Source organism: Zalophus californianus, chromosome 17 (genome assembly GCF_009762305.2).
Source record: "Zalophus californianus isolate mZalCal1 chromosome 17, mZalCal1.pri.v2, whole genome shotgun sequence".
NCBI classification, from domain to species: Eukaryota; Metazoa; Chordata; class Mammalia; order Carnivora; family Otariidae; genus Zalophus; species Zalophus californianus.
Window position 1 is genome coordinate 18517721 of NC_045611.1, and position 18894 is coordinate 18536614.

At 53.4% G+C, this 18894-nt stretch overlaps 1 protein-coding gene across 6 annotated transcripts in view; it reads left to right on the top strand.

Annotated features, from left to right (window-relative positions):
* ZDHHC1 (zinc finger DHHC-type containing 1) overlaps nt 1-18894 on the top strand; it is a 31530-nt gene that overhangs the window by 9716 nt on the left and 2920 nt on the right. Inside the window, exons 1-8 of one of the 6 annotated variants that reach the window (XM_027618573.2) lie at nt 1638-1909; nt 8100-8146; nt 9529-9771; nt 14867-15042; nt 16635-16736; nt 17122-17246; nt 17327-17503; nt 17845-17957. In XM_027618573.2, the coding sequence (XP_027474374.1) occupies nt 9529-9771; nt 14867-15042; nt 16635-16736; nt 17122-17246; nt 17327-17503; nt 17845-17957 (936 nt within the window). In that variant the 5' untranslated portion in view covers nt 1638-1909; nt 8100-8146. Of the gene's footprint in view, nt 1-1637; nt 1910-2275; nt 2348-8099; nt 8147-9528; nt 9772-14862; nt 15043-16634; nt 16737-17121; nt 17247-17326; nt 17504-17844; nt 17958-18894 lie in introns of those variants that run through there. The other 5 variants (XM_027618577.2, XM_027618575.2, XM_027618574.2 and 2 more) reach the window with 5 other exon arrangements.

Below are 18894 nucleotides of genomic sequence, written 5' to 3' on the forward strand. Positions count from 1 at the left end.
TGTGGCAAAGACAGAGAGGGCAAAGATAGGGATGTGTTGCATTTAGATACCCATGGGACATCCAGGAGAGGTGCCTGGGAAGCAGGTGGACCCAGGGCCTAGAGGCTGTGACTCTCAGATTCCCTCCCCTCTCTGTGGGCATAAATGGGCTCATCCTCTACATTGATTTCTGGGTCACCATCTCTGTTGGACCCTAAAGTTCTCCAACCAGATAAGAGTCATCTTGATTGACATCTCCACAAGAGAAATCATCTTGTATTTCTGAGGCCAGAGTAGCAGTGCTATTTATTCCACATTGAGTTTGAGTTTATCAGACGTGGAAACAAGAATTTATATGGTAGAGAGATTAAATCACTTGCACAAGGACTCACAACTGGCTTTTGACAGAGCAGTAGTTGTTATGTTGCTTTTATCATATGCATGTGGCTCATACATTTTAGGCATAGGGATGCTTTCTGTGAGCCCGTTCTGAGCAGGTAGCCAGCCAGCTACTCACCATTTTAGGGCCTTGGAGATATGGATAGGACAGCTGGTGGAAGACAAAGTTTCTTCCTGTTTTGTGTTGTTGTTCTTTGCTTGTTTTTTGAAAAAGCCTGAGCTCATGGGACAGTGCCTTTCCAGGGCACCCTGGCTTTCAGGGAAGTCAGGTGCAGCAGGGAGGTCCCTAAGGCAGGGAAAGGGAAGAGTCTTTGGACCCTGGGACCCAGGAAGCAGGCTCCTGTCCTGGCACCTTTTTTTTTTTTTAATATTTATTTATTTTTATTTTATTTTTTCTAAAGAGAGAGAGGAGAGGCAGAGAGAATCTCTAGCAGACTCCCTACTGAGCATGGAGCCCAATGTGGGCCTTGACCCCAAGATCCTAAGATCATGACCTGAGCTCAAATCAAGAGTCATTGACTTAACTGACTTAGCCACCCAGCGGCCCCTGTCCCTGGCAACCTTGGGGCAGCAGGCATGACCCCTCAGAGCCCAAAGCTGAAAGTCCTGTGACAATGGCTGTGGCCTCAGTACCAGAGGGTGGACCTGTGACTTCTCAGATTGCTGCTGTAGGAGATCCTGAGTCCTTGGAATAACCTGGGTAAGAGGAGCCCAGTGCAGACCGAGGCTGAATTTCCTACCAGCCTGGAGGATGGGGGCTCCCAGTAGGATTTATACTTGATTTAAAGGAAATCTAAAAAGAAGATAATTTTGTGCTATGTATTTTGCTCTTACACTTCACACTTTATATTATGGGGAAACCTGCCTATTTATTTGGGTATTTGTGTGTATCTGTCTTTCCCTTAGCCTGTAATCTCCCTGAAGGGCAGGGATCTCGTGAGCGTTCCCCACGGAATGTCCAGTGCCCAGCACATACTCGTATAAAGTGTGCAGGCCGACAGGGGGTCTCCCTGAGGGTGGTGGTCTCGGGAGAAACTGAAGGGGGTCGCGTTTGGGACAAGTTAGGATTTCGAGAAGACAGCTGTGGAGTGAGGTGGGGGGAGTGGGTTTTCGAGGAGAAAAGTTGAAAGGGGTCGGCCGGGGTTCCGGGGGTCCCTGGTGAGCCCCGCCCTGAGCCTCGATGCCCGGGCGAAGTGACGCAGCGCGGTTTGGCCGCTGTGGGGCGCCGTAGCCCGCGCGGTTGCCAGGGGAACGGGCCCAGCGCCTGAAGAGTTCTAGCCCGCCTCGGCCTGGCCGGGCCGTACCGCCAGCCGGCTCCCAGCAGGATCCCGAGGACTTGCCGGCCCGGCCTCCGTCGCGCGGCCCGGGATGGGGCCCCGCTCCGGGCTGCGCCGCCGCCTGGTCCCGGGGATCATCTCCGCTGCGAGGGTCTGAAGTGCTGCCGCCCTGGAGGGTGGACGGCCAGGCGCGGGGGCTGAACCACTGGGTGACCTTGGCAGGGCCGATCTGGCTTGGTCGCCGCGACGCGCAGGTGAGGAGCCCCCATCGCGGTCCTCACCTGGAAGCCTGGCCTGAGCCACGGGGTTGTGGCTGTGGCTGTGGCTGCCCGCCGCTCGGCCGTGTTTTGCGCTCACCTCGGCCTGGAGCCCGCGGCCTGGGCTCCAGGCACCCGGCAGAGCGCGGGGCTTCCTTCTAGCATTCATCAGGTTCACGTATCTGCGTTGAGCGCCTCCTGTGTGCCAGGCGCGGGGCCACGGAGGACTCCAAGAAACGGCGCGATCTCCAGAACCCACAGAGTATTAAGGTGGGGGGGGGGGTTGCTGGCGCCAGATAAAAGACTAAAGTGATTTTAGGTCGAGATAAGTGCTCTGGTGATGTAATGGAGGGGGCGGGGGTGGTGGTCAGGCAGGGTCTGCTGTAAAACGTGACTTTGAAGCTAAGACCTGAAGGTTGAAAAGAAACCAGCACGGTAAGTAGGGTAAGGGTGTTTCTGGAAGAGGGAAAAGCAAACGCAAAGGTCCGGAGACAGCAAGTACTATTAAGGAACAGAAAGTGGGAGGGGAGCCTTGAAGTGCGTAATGGGGTTTCAACTGCATCCCAGCAAGAGGAGGAAACCCTTGAAAAGCTGTGAGGAGTTTGACATTTTGAAAAGCTCACCTTGCTCCGGCAGCTGTAGGCTGCACACCAGTGAGGTAGTCGAGGGCCATCCTAATTCTGCCAGTCTAGCTGTGTCTCCTAGAAGAAGTTAGCCCCTCTGAAACCCAGTGTCTTCATCCGTGAAAGGGGGATGTTGTTCCACATGTTGTTTGAGAGAGAGAAAGTGAGAGACCAGCCCATGGAGACCAATGACGGAGGAGACCAGTTTGAAATGCTAGGACCTACCTCAGAGAGTTGTGAGGGTTTATAAGTGAATTCTGTCAAAGCACTTAAAGCAGTGGCCCGCACAGAAAAAGCATCCTCTAAATGCTAGTGATGACCATTGTCACTGAAACGATGTAGGGGACCAATGATGGAGGCTTGGATTAGGGTGATGGCAGCATAGATGGTAAGAAATGCCTTAATTTTTCTTATTGAAGGAGAGTTGGATTTAGAGATAGGTGAAGGGTGGTCTCTGCTTTTGTGGAACTGGTGGTTGACTGTGGGAGATGGGTTTGTAAACAGATAATCACCATGACCTGCAATAAAAGCAACATTGGTGCTTAATTAGCCAGTTTTTTTCCCCCCTTTTGTTTTTCTTACTTTGTTTTGTCACAACTTTGTTCTTAACGACTGTTTCTTGGTGGGTGTTCCTTAGGGCTTGCTCCTACAATCATGTGAGTTGATTTCCTGGTTAAAATCAACAACCCTTGGCTCCTCTCATTGGTCTTGCTTTCATTCCATGTTGCTCCCCCCACTTCTTGTCCCCTTTCCCTGGCTACACTTGAATCCCAAACAGTTTGCAGTGGTTGCTTCAGGAGGAGAATGGCACAGAAAATGTTTTTGGACCGTGTCAACTCAGGCATGATTGGGGTTTCAGGCTTTTCTTGCTCTAGCATCAAACTTCTGCATGTTGTTTGTGTGAGGAGCCCAGCTGCATCTGAGACCAGTGACTGGAGAGGACTATGAGAACAGCTTGAAGTTCCAGTTTATTTTCTGGGCATTGTGGTGATGTGCATCTTTTAGTCAAACTAGAGCCACTTCCCAGAATTTTAAGGCCAGAGACTTCTCTGGCACCTGTGGGGAATTTTAATAAAGTATTTGCCCCAAAACTTCTGTTATAAATGACTTTTCACATTGTAAAACAGTGTGCACCATGTAGCATTTTTTTCCAGCTCCTGTTTAGGTTTAAATTGGGCATCTGTTAAATCTTAGTGAAAATTATTTTAAAAGCAGATCCAGGGAAGAAACCTGAAAATTTGGTTAGAAGTATCCATGGAAAATCATTCAGGTGGCAACCATAAATCCTCTGGCTTTTCTTAGCAAAAAGAAAAGATGGTTATGAGCAAAACCATCCTGTGGTGTGCACCTTCCCTTTGGGTTCTGGAGCCATGGAAAGCTGAGCTGGCCTTTGGCTGAGGACTGGACCAAGGTCCTGCCCAGCAACTCCTCTGTTGTGCTGCCTGGTGGTCTGGTTCCAGCTTTGACAAGACACCCAACAACTCACAGGGAGCCCTATGGTTCTTCCTCACAGCTTTGTAGATGAACCATTCAGAATTGCTTTCGAGAGTGAGAAAGCATTGAACTAAAACCGGGCACTCTTTTTGCACGGTCGTTAGGTGGGATTTCCTTGTTTGTCAGGCGTGGTACAGGGCTCCGGAGCCCACAAGCGCATTTGGTCTGCATGGCAGCCCAGTGGGGCCAGGAGGGTAACAGATGACACCCCTCAATTATTTATCTGACATAATTCTTTTTACAAAAGCCTTAAATGCACGTGGTAAAAAAAATTTCAAACGGTGCACAAAGCAAATCTCTCTCACACCATCCACTAATGCTCCTTCCCAGAGGCTGGCTGCCCCTGCGTTTGCCTTCTTGTATTTCTTTCCAGAGAGAATCTGCGCGAATAGAAACTTAAACGTCTATCCATCCCCCTTTGTTTTCACTCACTTGGTAGCACACTCTACAGCTAACTGGCCCACGTCTTGTTTTCCATTTCACTGTGTATCAGAGGTCATTCCATCCCTCCCTGTTTTGATGTTATACAGCCTTTCATTGTGTGGATGTGCCACCGTCGGTTTACATTGTTTTTTGTCCTTTATTATTACAAACAAGACTGCAGTGAACCTTTGTGTACTTTGTGACCATATGTATAAGATAAATATCTAGAAATGGAATGACTGGGCCCAAGGGTATATGTGTTCTAAAGTTTGGTAGACATTGCCAAATTGCCTTCCAGCTAACTTCCCCCCCCCCCCCCCCCCCCCCCCCCCCCCGGTAAGTGAGCTCTACACCCAACACGGGGCTTGAACTCACAAACCTCAGATCAAGAGTTGCTTGCATGCTGTATTGACTGAGCCAGGCAGGTGCCCGCCCCCCCCCGCAGCTAACTTTTTTTTTTTAATATTTTATTTATTTATTTATTTGAGAGACAGAATGAGATAGAGAGAGTACATGAGAGGGGGGAGGGTCAGAGGGAGAAGCAGACTCCCCGCTCAGCAGGGAGCCCGATGCGGGACTCGATCCCGGGACTCCAGGATCATGACCTGAGCCGAAGGCAGTCGCTGAACCAACTGAGCCACCCAGGCACCCCGCAGCTAACTTTTTTGAAAGCTGAGTAAAGGAGGTACCCAAATAGGTGGCTCTGAAATTCGCCTCCGGGTTACCCAATCTGTGAGTGGCAGGGCAGGAACCAGAACCGGGCTGTGTCTCTAGGCCTAGCCCTTTTGCCCAGCTCCAGCCTGCCTCTCTCCGGCAGTGGCTCAGGTTCCCAGGCCCTCAGTCCCCCTCAACAGCCCTGTCTCTTCTCCTCTGACCCTATCACTCTACGCTCCCAGTTCAGTGGCCTCCCCCTACAAATCCTCTTTAGTAATTAAGTTGATTCTTTTCTGACATTCTCAGACCTCTTGCAGGAATGCAGGGATGCCCGGAGCCTCTCCAGGGCTGGTACTTTTCACCTCAGTCTGGTGGTTTTGACAGTGCAATTCATGAATCTCAGAACAGCATGCCCCAATTTTTTTTTTTTTTTTTTTTTTTTGTGAGAGCAGAGGTGGGCAAGAGGGAAGTGGATCAGTCATGTAACTATTCTACAGTTCATAATGAGAACTTGAAATGTTAAGAGTTCCCTCATTTAAATCAGGCATATAAATTAAGGTCACCTAACTTTCTTTTGAAAATACAATTTTAGAGTTTTAGCAAGTGAGTGTTAACTGGAAGAGACTACTGTCATCCTGGCAATGACCTTCACCTTACTGGGACAAGGGAAGGGCCTGTACAGCCCCTCCAGCCCATCTCAGAAGCCAGGTGGGTCCTTGGCTTACCAACGTGGTGGTGACCTTTGGCTGTAACACTCCATGGGGCTTCTTCCCTCTTGTCTTTCCTCTATCTCCCCCAGTTTAACTCTGTGGCTTGTTCTGTGGCAGCAGAAAGTACATGAAAAATCTTTCACCAAGGCTCATATACCTCTCAGAGATGCAGCTGGGGGCATTTAGGGACCTTGTGGGTTTGACCTCCATCTCCTGACCAATTCCTCCCAAAGCACAAGGCTGCTGGGCTGTGGCCTTCCCTGGCCTACCCTTTCCCCTCTTGCTCATGCCCTCTTCCCCACTGTGACTAGAAAGCTTTGTAGAACACCCACCACCTTTGTATCATTACCCTGCTTTAAACTTCCTGTGACTCCTGGTGGCTCTTCAGTAGTACCCAAGCTTCCTTTCCTGGCCTCCTAGGCCCCATGGGATCTGACCCTGCAGCTCCTCAGGGCTCAACTCTCTCTCTGGATCTGCCCCCTGCACACACACCCCCGCCCTGCCGTGCACCCTGTGTTCTGTCACACTGAATGGCTGGCCCTTGTGGGACCCATTCACCCACCCTCCACCCACCCATGACCACTACCCTCATGTCTGTCTGGGCCCCCAGAAAGCAGGAGCCTGGTCTCATCTGTGTTTACATCTTCAGCGCACTCAGGGGGCTGGGCCCCCACAGTGCTGCCTGGGCCAATGTATGAGTGCGGTGCTCTGGCCAAGTTGTCCGGGAGCAGAGCCATGCATCTTTCAGTCTGGTCTCCTAGAGAAGTGCTGAAAGGGAGGGACAGGCAGAGAAGTTCCTGGGTCTGGTGACAGTGCTTGGTCCCATCCCTGCGTGAGAGGCCCCATCTTGGATTCTCTCCTACTCCTCAGCCCTTTTAATCAAAGTCTTTTGGGCCAAAAGAATTTGTAGCCACCAGCCCCACAGGGGAATATGCCATCAGTTAAGAGCTGGCCGGCCCAGGTTTTCAGGGCAGGTGGCAAGCCAGCTTGGGTGTCCGCTCTGGAGCGCCGCCCCTGCCGCAAGGGCTTTAGGCCCCGTAGCCCCATCCCCTTGCCCACAGTCTCATATGAGCGACATGTCCCTGGGCCACCTCCCTCCAGGTTTGGAGTCAGAGCCACCCCCAAAGCCTCAGATGGTGACTCCTCCCGCTTCAGGTAATCAGGGTGGCAGCAGCATGGGGTGTGGGGGGGGTGCCTGTGGCCACTGCCAGCCCACTCCAGGCAGCGAGGACATGTCACCCATGTGCCTCTGCTTCTTTCTTTAGAAACTTCCTCAAGGTGTAGGGCTGCAGAGGTGTGAAGATGGCAAAAGGAAAGCTGGAACTTAGGGCTCCCAATTCATGGGTTCTCTTCCAAGTAGTTACCCTGGTGATGGTGTCACTGGAGAACTGAGGTGCAAGCCACAGGGATTTGCCCCTGAGCAGAGTCCCCCAGCTCGGCTGTTCACAGGGCTTCACCTGATGACCTTTGATGTTTCCAAAAATCAAAGACAGATTTGCTACCTCTGGGGACATTGAAAATGAAGTGGTGCCAGCTTTTTTTTTTTCTTTTTTCAATCACCTTTGTCCATTTTTTGATCAAAGGTGAGATGGTTACAATGACCATCCAGAGGCCTAGCGCTCATGGCAACATGTTCCTTGGGACCCCTGGTTTAAGAAAACAGCTTCACCCTCCCCCCGCCATCACTTTGAAAATTAGAGTTTCAGATGCAGCAGCCTCCCTTTGGAGAGATGGGGACTAGCCAGAGGGCTATTTTCAGGGTAATGACAATATCTGTCATTTAGGGAGCATTTATGTGTCAGGGCCTTACTTACAGGGTCGCTGATCTATACACACCCCGGGTAGCCGTCCCTACCCCTGGTTTTTCAGATGAAGAAACTCAGACCACTCAGCTGGTAAGTGCCAGGACTTGAACCTTAATCTGTTTCCTCCAAAGCTGGGGCTCTTTATTCACCTTTCACTGTTTCTTATTGAAGACAAAGCAAATGATCAAGGGATTCCACTTGAGTCCCTGAGAGAAAACTAAGGTCATTCCATTTAGCTTTGAGATGAGGCTACTCAGGTGAATATGCCAGACTTGACTCGCCGGAGGCTCTGAGCCTTGGGCGGGATGAAGGGCAGTGGCAAAGTGCGACTGTCCGGCAGTCGGGGGAAGAGCCAGCGGCGGGGTGGCGCTGGGGCAGGAGGTATGTCTGCATGGTGGCTGTGCGGAGTGGGCCAGATGGCTTTGGGTGGACCGGGATTCCACATCATTTACTGCACCCACATCTCCCTTTATTTCAGATGTTTTCAAGTCGGCAAACATTTACTGAGCATCTACTAGGTACAAGGTATGTTGTGGCTGCTTGGGGGAGGGGATGTGGGGAACGGGGGTGAATGAATCACAGTATTGTTGCTACCCTTAGGAGAAACTGGCGTAATGGGGCAGACATGAGGAGGACACAGGGTTCTGAGCGGCAAAGTGACTTGCCCAATAAAGACTAAGCACGAGAGCCCCCTGACTCTGTTTGGGGCGTCAGGTACAGCTTCCTGGACTCTTAGACTGGGCTCTGAAGGTCAAGTCACATTTTCTTGGGCCGAGAAGTGAGGCAGATGTTCTTGGCAGATGTGCCGAGGGGGTCTGCCGTACTTTCTGGCATCGTCAGACTCCTGGGCCCACGGGCATGGGCTCCCGAAAGGAGAGTCCAGCTGCCTGGGTTTTGTCCCCTGCTCTCGGCCTTCCCACCATGAGTTCTCCCCAGTTGTGGCGCTGCCTGCCCAGGCTCTAGTCCCGCCTCAGGCCCAGAAGATACTGTGGGTGGGGCTCTTCCTTCTGGAATGATAGCACGCCCTGCCTGCCTTGCTTGTAATTTTGGCCGCCAGGCCAGGTCTCAGACTGAAGGATGGTGGGGTGGGGGCTGGGCGAGTGCTGCCACCTGGTGGTTGGCCTCTGCAGGAGGCCCGGCCTTCTCTGAGATCTCAAGTGAGTCAAAGAGCATCAGCCCACCTTTCTGTTCCCAGGGCACCAGGCTCAAATTTACCTGGAGAAACACAGTCGTTTCTGGGGCTGGAGGGAAGCAAGGAGGGATCCTCCCTTCTCTGTTGCATGCTGGCTCCTCCCCAGCCAAGAAGTCTCAGGCAGCCCTTCTGAGGCACAGGGGAGATCGTTTACGGTCTCCCAGTGGCCCCTGTCCTAAAGGGATTATGTGCTGGCCCAGGGACAGAGGCCAGACCCCCTTCTGAGCACCCCTACTCCCTGTTTCCCCTCGCAAAGAGTAAGGGGCCCCTCTCTGACACTTGCATTTGGGCCTCAGGACGGAGGTGACTAACAGAATCAGCATGTGTTCTCAATGCTCTGGCCTCAGCCTGATATTGTTACCAGATGAGAACATGTCTTACTGGGTTTAACTCTGATGGCTGTGGAGACAGAGCACTTCGAGTAACAGGCAGCCACACTGTGTCCTGAATAAACCCTGGCCCCTCCTACCTTGTCCTGGTGGGGGCTGGGGCTAGAGCTGGCTTGGGGGCTTCGAGAAGAGCGCTCCACTACCACCCTCCCCCATGGGCTGTCTTGGCCATGGTAGGGCGCTGGTCCTCCTGCAGAGCAGCTGGGAGATGGCCTCACGTCCCAGCCTGCTCCCCCCTGCTGGAACCTGGCTATAGGCATGGGGCTCTGGGCTCCAGCCCGGGCCTCCTCAGGCTAATTCTCTCTCTACTTTTTCTTCCTCTGGAGATGAACATCTGCAACAAGCCTTCCAACAAGACAGCCCCTGAGAAGAGTGTGTGGACAGCGCCTGCACAGGCCCGCAGACCGTCCCCCGAGCTGCAGGGCCAGCGGTCACGCCGGAATGGGTGGAGCTGGCCCCCTCACCCTCTCCAGATTGTGGCTTGGCTGCTGTACCTCTTCTTTGCTGTCATTGGCTTTGGGGTCCTTGTTCCCCTCCTGCCTCACCACTGGGTGCCCGCTGGCTATGCTGTATCCTTGGGAAAGTATGGGTAGTACATGGAAGGCCTGGGGCAGTGGACAGGGACATGGCAGGGGCCTGAGGCTGTGCTCTGGAGCCTCAGAGAGGGCAGGCAGGCCCCGTCTCTACCCAGGAGGACCAGCGGCTGGCCTGGCTTCCAGCCCCTATTTTGACCTCTCTGCCTGATGGGGCGAGCAGATGGACCTAATGTACCTTGGAGCATTTAGAGCCCACACAGCTGGGAACCTCATTACTTGAGGTACCACAAGGGTGATCACAGAAGAAAGCCTTAAAGCTAATTATGTCCAGAGCTCGACAGGGGATAAGTTAAGGAGTAATTATTCCACTTATTATTACTATTTTTAAAAGATTTTATCTATTTATTTGACAGAGAGAGACACAGCGAGAGAGGGAACACAAGCAGGGGGAGTGGGAGAGGGAGACGCAGGCTTCCCGCGGAGCAGGGAGCCCCATGCGGGGCTCGATCCCGGGACCCCGGGATCATGACCCGAGTCGAAGGTAGATCCTTAACAACTGAGCCACCCAGGCGCCCCTAATTATTCCATTTACAAAAGACCTTTTTCACTTTTCAAAAAGACTCATGGTAGAATTCTTTTACGTACTCAGTTTCCTGGTATATTTAAAATGTGGTTTTATGTACGATCAGATAATTATGCTGTACCCGGGACTGTTTAGGAGCTCATTGGTTTTGTAAATCACACTCTTAGGGTGAGGTTGAATTGACAAGAGGAGGGATAAAGATGCCCTGGAGGCTCCTGGGAACAGTGACAAACACAAACTTGCATGAGCCTGGCGGTGTGACTGCCCTAGCCTCGGCCACAGCTCCCAGGAGCAGGGGACATGGCTACAAGGCTGGCAGATTGGGGAGCAGCAGGTGGCCATGTGCCCCTGTCCAGAGGGTGCCCAGGAGAGTGTTGCCCTGGTATGTGTGCTTCATGAAAATGATTTCTTGGGCTTCTTGGGGGAGGAAGGCTACAGTGAGCTAAAGGAGGTTCGCAGAGATGAACTTGAAAGCTTTGGGCATAGAGTCAGCAGCTGAGCTTGGGCCATAGCTCGGCCCTGTCGGGGCTGTACCAGGCTGAGCAGCTTTTGCCAGCTCTCTGGTTCTCGGCCTCCTCTGACAGGAGGAGTGCTGCCGGCTTCCCAGAGGACAAGGAACATGCAAGGGTGTGTGTGTGAGCACCAGAATGTGTGAGCTAGAAGTGTAAGCGTGCTGTCTCAGGAAACTGGTGAGTGACAAGGACAGGTGTGTGGAGAAGGACTCTAGAGAAGGTTCTTGTCCTCAGACACCAGCAACGTCACTGGAGGGCTTCCTGGTTCGCTAGGGCCCAGGGCCTCCTCATCAGCTCTGTAAATGGAAAACTGGACTTTCCCTGAGGTGACTAACAGGCCTTAGTCAGTGCTCTTAAGTAGAACGCTTCATGAAACATTCCTCCCGTGGTCTGGGATGGGCATACCCCTCAGCAGGATTACCTGGGTTTCTGCCACCAGGATACCTGGGAAGCCAGGTTAATAACCACATGGTGGGAATAAGTACAGTTAGGGCAAATCACAGTAAACAAGATAACAGCATTTATTGAGCACATATATGTACCAGGCACGGTGCCATCCCCTGTACATGGACTATGTCATTCGATCCTCATAATACTCTGTAAGGAAGGCGTTCTCCCCACTTTACTAGTGAAGAAATTGGTGCTAGGAGAGGTTGACCTCCTGAGGTCACACAGCTGATACCAGCTGAGGCCAGACGAGCTGCTCGGGCAAGCTGACCATGAGGCAGCGGGGCGGTGTAAGCGTTTTGTCCTCTCCACAGTCACTGCTGTGGGTGGTGGGGAGGCTCTCGGAGCCGCCCAGATCCGCACTCCCACTTCTAGGCCCGGATGCCTCTTCTTCCTTCCATCAAAACGACCTTTCTTCTGCAGGTTTCCTCAGGGCCCCTGAGGAATGAGGTAGGCTAATGGTGTGTACCACATACCCACCTCGGGCCTGGAAGTAAGACAGGGCCCCCGCCCTGGGTGCTTAGCCTCCCGCTGGAGGAAAGCCTTGTAGCTTGGAGATGGTCACATGGTAGGTATGAGGGTGGGAGCCTTACAGCAGATTATGGGTGGAGGAGGGCCATGTAGACCCGCGTCGCCCTGAGCCCAGATGCACGCCTGACGCGCACCCGGCCTTCTCTGCGGCTGTTTCTCCAGGTACCCTTGGCTCGGCCCCTTTCCTTCATCACCTGTATCCAGTCAGTCAGCAAGTCCTGTTGATGTTACCTCCTAAGTAGCTATCAAACTTGCCCTCATTCCTCCCCACTGCCGTCTGCCCCTCTGGCCCATGACCGTTTCGTTTCCAGACAGGTCTCCCCACACACACACACTCACTTGGGCCAGTCCATCTATGTCTGTCTGTGTCCCTGCAGCTGAGCGCTCTTTCAAAATCCGAAGTTGCTCCCCAGCTTAACATCCCGTGATGGCTTCTTCCTGACTTAAGGAATGACTTTGAAGATCCTCAGGGCTCTCTGGGTTCTGCCCATTTCCCCTGCCTCTTATGTTCTCTCCTCTGGTGTTCTCTGTTGTGACACCACTGGTCTCTGGCTGGAAGGCTTTTGACTCTATCCCAACAACCAGCTAAGGCAGGAGTCCAGAACTAGCAGCCCATGGGCCTGTTTGGCCTACAGATCTTTTTTTCTTTTTTTAAAAGATTTTATTTATTTATTTGACACAGAGAGAGAGAGACAGTGAGAGAGGGAACACAAGCAGGGGGAGTGGGAGAGGGAGAAGCAGGCTCCCCGCTGAGTGAGGAGCTAGATCCCAGGACCCTGGGACCATGACCTGAGCCGAAGGCAGACGCTTAACGACTGAGCCACCCAGGTGCCCCTTTTTTTCTTTTTTCTTTTTTTTTAAAGTAGTCTCTATGCCCCTTGTGCAGCTTGAATTCACGACCCCAAGATCAAGTGTTGCATGCTCTACCAACTCAGCCAGCCAGGCGCTCTCAGATTTTATTTTTTTTTAGGTGAGATTTTCTTTTTTAATTGGGGGAAAATTAACACACAAAAAAAGGACAGTCTTAAGTGTTCCTTTGGCAGGTGTGTGTTTTTAGCTCATGCACAAGTTGGGGGAGGGGCAGAGGGAGAGGGACAAGCAGACTCCCTGCTGAGCACAGAGCCCTACGTGGGGCTCAATTCCAGGACCCTGAGATCATGACCTGAGCCGAAGTCAGACACTTAACTGACTGAGCCACCCAGGTGCCCCTGGCAGGTGTGTTTGTTTTAAAAATTATTTATTGTCAATATTTAAAAAATGAGACTTCACATAAAAATCCAGATTTCTCGTTCCTTTTGAAAAGCCACAATTTGGTGACATGTGCCCTCATTCCTGCATGGCAGCAATGAGCTGAGCTGGAACCATCCATTAGCCACCCCTCTGGCTGGGACTCTGTTTGCTCCTAGTACCCAGCCAAGACCCTCCTGTCGATTTTATACCAGGTGCCTATTGTCTTCCTCTCCAAGTCTCAGGTGAGATGATACTTCCTCAGGGCAGCCTTCTGAATCCCATCAGACTAGATGAGGCCATGCAGTTACTCACTTAGTCCCATGAACTTCCTTCTTTGTAATCAACCCATTATGTGATTAACATATGTGTTTCCCACCTGACTGCAGGCTCCTTGGGGTGAGGGACCAAGTCTGTCTTGCTCCTGCCATTGCCTGTAGGGCCTGGTGTAGAGAAAGACCTCAGTGAACAGTTGAGTGAATGAACCAAGGGGTGGGGAGGGGAAGAAGTGTTAGGCAGGCCGGAAGCTAAATGTTTGCTAAATATTCAGTGTGTCTGAAGAGAGGCTGGAATGGTGAGGAGTAGTGGTTGCTGATACCAGGCAGTTTTGACAGGAGCTGTGGAGCTGGAGCAGAAGGGCCCTTGGCACTGAACTGAATAGTAGACTGTAGTTTGAGAGCCACTGTAGAAATTGAAGCAGACAAGGTTTTAGGTTTAAGCTATGCGAAGCTCACTTCGGGACCAAGTGAAGGGCAGGCTCAAGGGCGTGCAGACAGGAGGAACAGTTAGGAGACTAGGGAATAACCCAGGAAAGGGGTGAAGGCCTGACCTACAGCCAGGGCTGTAGGGACAGAGAGGTTGTGATGGGCTATGGGACTCGCATTCCGCTGTGGTACAGCACCTTAGGGCAGAGCCTTGCTCATGCAGACATGTATGGAAGTTTGGCCGCTGGGAGGAGGAGGAAGAAGGAAAAACGAGGTTGGGCAGCTAATGGATGGAGGATGAATGATGGAAGGATGATGTCTGCCTGGTTAGCAAGAGGATGGATGGATAGATGGATAGATGGCGGATGGCTGCCTCGGTAGAGTCTCTTGGTGAATTTTTACTAATTTAGACTTTGCAGCAAGTTGTCAGCATGCTTATTCCCAGCATTTGGTCTAGTCATTGAGCAGATAGGTCCTAGAAGATCTGTGTTTCAGCTCCAGAATTAGCCATGCTGCCCCTGGCCAGGCCCTGAATATGCCAAGTCACCTCAGAACCCTGAGCCCTAGGGCTCCAAGTAGCTGGACTCCAGTCGGGGAGGTGGTGGGTGTATGAGACGCTGTCTACAAGTGATTCTCCATCTGGCCCAGCTGCTGAGAAAGGATGGCTGCTTCCCACTCAGAGCTGACTTCCTATGAAGGCAAGAGAAACAAACTTAGAACTTATATTTTGGGTCCCTTGGCCTTAGAGGATAATCTCCTCAGTCTCACTTCATCATTTAGAATCTGCAACCAGATCATCTGGATTCTGAGGTCAGACCAGCCAGCACCTGTGCCAGTCCTGGAGGAGTGAGGCCAGAGGCCTGTGGTTGGGCCCCCCAGCGGCAGTAGGCAGTGGCTTGTGAGCTTTGTTACCAGATGGCTCCTCTCTTCCATCTGGGGCATGGGTATGCTGAAGCGGTCTGACAAGGAAGCTCTTGTGGGACTGGAGGTAGGAGGTGCACACTCGGAGTCTCTGCATGAGGGAGTCACATGGAGGTAGCCAGCTGTTGTTGGGCTCCATAAAGTTGGGGAGGGGGGCTTCCAGCCGGCAGAGTGCAGAGTGAGTCTTTAACCTGCTGGGCCAGTGCATGGGCGCCATCTTTGCCGGCCACCTCGTGGTTCACCTGACCGCTGTCTCCATCGATCCAGCAGATGCCAACGTGCGGGACAAGAGCTATGCAGGGCCCCTGCCCATCTTCAACCGCAGCCAACACGCACACGTCATTGAAGATCTGCACTGCAACCTGTGTGACGTAGATGTGTGAGTGAGTGTGGGCTGAGGGTGTGTGTGGGTGCCGAGTGTGCCCTGGGAAACTGCCAGTGGGCGCTCCAGGGAGAGAGGCGCCTGCCCAGGGCTTTAGAATTATCCTGATGCCGCAGAACCCTCGTGTTTTACACAGTCAAGAATCTTGATGGAGTGACAGAGAATTGGGTGAAGGACAAGGAGATTGGAAACAGAAGATGAGGAATGGCATTTCCAACAGTTAAAGTAGGAAACATTTGGCACTGCCACACACTTTTCTAATGACTAATTCTGTTACCCCCCCCCCCCCCATTTCTCACAAGCATTCCCAGAGAGGGGCAGGGAGGAGAATTAATGCTTGAGTACTTATTATGTGCTAAGTGCTTATGAACAACCCTGCAGGGTAGGCAGCATCTTTGTCACCTCACAGAAGAGGAAGAGCCCAATGCTGCAAAAGGCTGAGAGAGGCCTGCATATGGCTATTGGGTAGCAGAGCCAGATTCACAATCCAGCCTGCCTGGCCCCCAAGCCCATACTGTTATCCTCAGTTACCCATGAGGAATCTGAGGCCCAGAGAGGCCAAGTGACTTCCTCCAGATCACACTGCTAGTGGCAAGGGCAGTCAGAATGTGCAGAGCTCATACCCCCTTGGCTGTTAGGGACTGCCTCCCTAGGCCCCTCTCTCCCTTCCTGGAGCTTCCAGCCTCAGGCAGGGGATTGGGGGTGGGGGTATGGTCCAAGGCTAGCTCCACATTTCTTATCTTGTGATCTAGCAGCCTGTTGAAGAGGGTGTGTCCACAGGACAGAGTAAGAGCCAACGGCCTTAAGGCACTGAGGAGTTTGGTGTCAGGTCATCCTTTCTTTCGCTAGGCACCGGTCAGTGCATTGTTCTTTAGTGGATGCTGTGGCAGTGGCTACCCACTCTGTTCTCTTCTGGGGGAAGGGATTGCAGCTCACTCCACACGCCGTTGGGCTTGCATTCCTAATGTGGTCTCACCTCATCAGACCCCCTGCAGCAAACTGCTCACCTAGATGTCAGCTTGCTCCTCTTCCTTTGGCTCCCTTTGGGTAGCCCAGACAGACTGAGGTTTTCTGAAAGAATGCCAGTAAAATTCCCATAGACTGGCAGGGAAACAGGGACTCAAAAAATGGAGATGTCCGAGAAACCAATGCAGGCCCTAGACCCAGCAGCCTTGCTCTCTTCTGCTCCCTGGTCGCACGCCTGCATCGTCTCCTGGCGCGGCGCAGGGGTCGTTGCTTGGAGAGGAAGCCCCATTTCCGTTTCATAGCACCGTCATGCAGGTGCGCAATCCTAGAGTGGGAAAGTGTAACGCCTCCCAACCCCTCCTTCCTGCCTCCGAGTCCCCTGGCCGTTCAGAAACGAGGCCTTCTGTGGGTGCTCTGCTTTGCAGTGCCGCCAGAGGGCGTGCGCGCTCCCCGTCGCCGCGCTCTGCCGTGGAGCCGAGGGCTTGGTGGGTAACCCGCTCCAGGTGCGGCATCCGGGCCACTGGTCCCTCCGTCGCCGTCTCCGCTGCCCGGCGAGCGGCCCACGGGGAAGTGCAGGAAAAGCTAAACCAAACGTGTTGTGCCCCTTCCACCCCTTCCTGCAGGAGCGCTCGCTCTAAGCACTGCAGCGCCTGCAACAAGTGCGTGTGCGGTTTTGACCACCACTGCAAGTGGCTCAACAACTGCGTGGGCGAGAGGAACTACCGGTGAGAGCTGGACACGGGCCGCACGTTTGCCTGGGGATGCATGGGTGTGAGGGTGAGCCAGGGATCCTGAGCCTGCCTATGGGGCGGGGCGGGGCGGGGCTGGGGTGCTTAGAGGGCCCGGCACTGGTGTGCATTAGCGCGTGCTGCTCTGAGGGTGGTGCTCCTGATGGCTGCTGCTCAGGACTGCTGAGGGCAGGTTTGGGGTCTTATTCCTGCTGGGGCGGCCGCCCAGATTAATCTTTGCCCAAGCCATTGACTGCATGAAGAGTTTGGGCTGTGGGGTCAGAGGCCTGGGTCCCCATCCCATCCACCGGCCCTTCTGAGTTCTGGGCCCTTACCCAGCTGGAGCACCTGGGTGCTGATAGCTGCCCACGGCCGGGCCCAGGCTCTTTCTACACAGTGTGGCATCTGCCTTACTGGGTGTCCTGCTCCTCGTGCTGGTGGCCACTTATGTCTTTGTGGAGTTCTTTGTCAACCCCATGCGGCTGCGCACCAATCACCACTTTGAAGGTCAGTTCCAGCTCCAGGCCCACTCCCACCCTCCAACCCTGGGCCTGTTCCGGTCGCTGGTCATAGACCCAGATGAGCAGTCTGCCTGTGCCTTGCAGTGCTGAAGAATCACACAGATGTGTGGTTTGTGTTCCTGCCCGCTGCCCCTGTGGAGACACAGGCTCCTGCCATCCTGGCCCTGGCCGCCCTACTCATCCTTCTGGGCCTGCTTTCCACAGCCCTGCTGGGCCACCTGTTCTGCTTCCACATTTATCTCAGTAAGTCCCTCCCCATCCGTGCCCCAACACACACACACACACACACACACACACACACACACACACACACAGACACACACACTCATACAGCTACACCTGCCTTGCAGGGTATAGGGGTCCTTAGGCCACAGGGAGGTACCAGTGGGTGGTAGAACCGTGTGCTGTAGAACCCTGAAACCATGCTCCTTCTCAGTACTGGCTTTCTGTGGTGGCCTGATCTCATTTCATGGGTTAGTGTATTTGGGGACAGTGGTTTCAGGCTGGGGCTGGGTACCCTCCCTTACCTTCTGAACTCTAGGATCCCCTTTCCACTGCATTGAGCCCTCTCCTCACCCCCTCAGTGTGGCACAAGCTCACCACCTATGAGTACATCGTGCAGCATCGCCTGCCACAGGAGGCAAAGGGGGCCCACAGGGAGCTCGAGTCATGTCCCCCCAAGATGCGGCCCATTCAGGTATAGAAGTGGCTCAGACGGCTAAGGGGGTGGGTGATGGGGCCTGGGTGTGGGAGGAGTGGTTGGCTGTGTAGCAAGTAGCAGTGATGAGACAGGGCAAAGGGAAGCAGGCCTGGAACCGCAGCTGGAGTCGGGGATGCTGGAGGCAACAGGAGCAAGGCCAAGCCTATACTAAGCACGTATCTGCTTCTCAAGTGTGGGCACAGCCAAAGGGAGCCCTGTGTTTCCCTGACCCCAGGTACATTCCTGTCCAGGCTCCAAGCATGTGCTGGAGGGCATGGAATGTGGGAGCCTGAAAGTGGGCAGGTTGGGGCTGCAGAAGAGAGAGGGATGGACCAGCGAATAGGTCACTAGGATGGAGCCATCAGTTCTCTCCACTCGTGATCCTGAGCCCGTATACCCATTACCCTATTTAATCTTTAAAAGAGCCCGTGAAGCAGGTAACGTAACTGTACCCATGTTGCAGATGAGCCTATTGAGGCCCAGAACGGTTAAACAAGCTGGGTCTGGGAAGAGTTAAAGTCTTTACACTCTGAAGCAGGAACCCTCCAGCCCAGCTACTGACCAGCCTATTCCCATTCCCACGCCCCGTGGCTTCCTGAGGTCAGCAGCTGGGGGTGGGGGTGGTCCAGTTCTTGGAGCCCCCAGGGACTGGGAAGGGAGGGGGCCCAGGCAGGCCTTGCTGGGAAGGCTGAACTCTGGATCCCAAGTCCTCATGGCAACTAGACACAAACACAGGCTGGTGGGCGGATTGGGAGAAGGCTTGGGACCCCGCCTCTCCTGTTGTCATTGCCAGGGTCGGGCCAGGCTGCCAGGCCTGGGAGGCCTGGGGGAGTGCTGACTTTTGGTGGCAGCCCCCCTGCCACACCACCATGTACAGAGATTGGTGCCTGGCACAGAACACATGTAAGTGCAGTGGCAGCCATCCTGGGAGTGG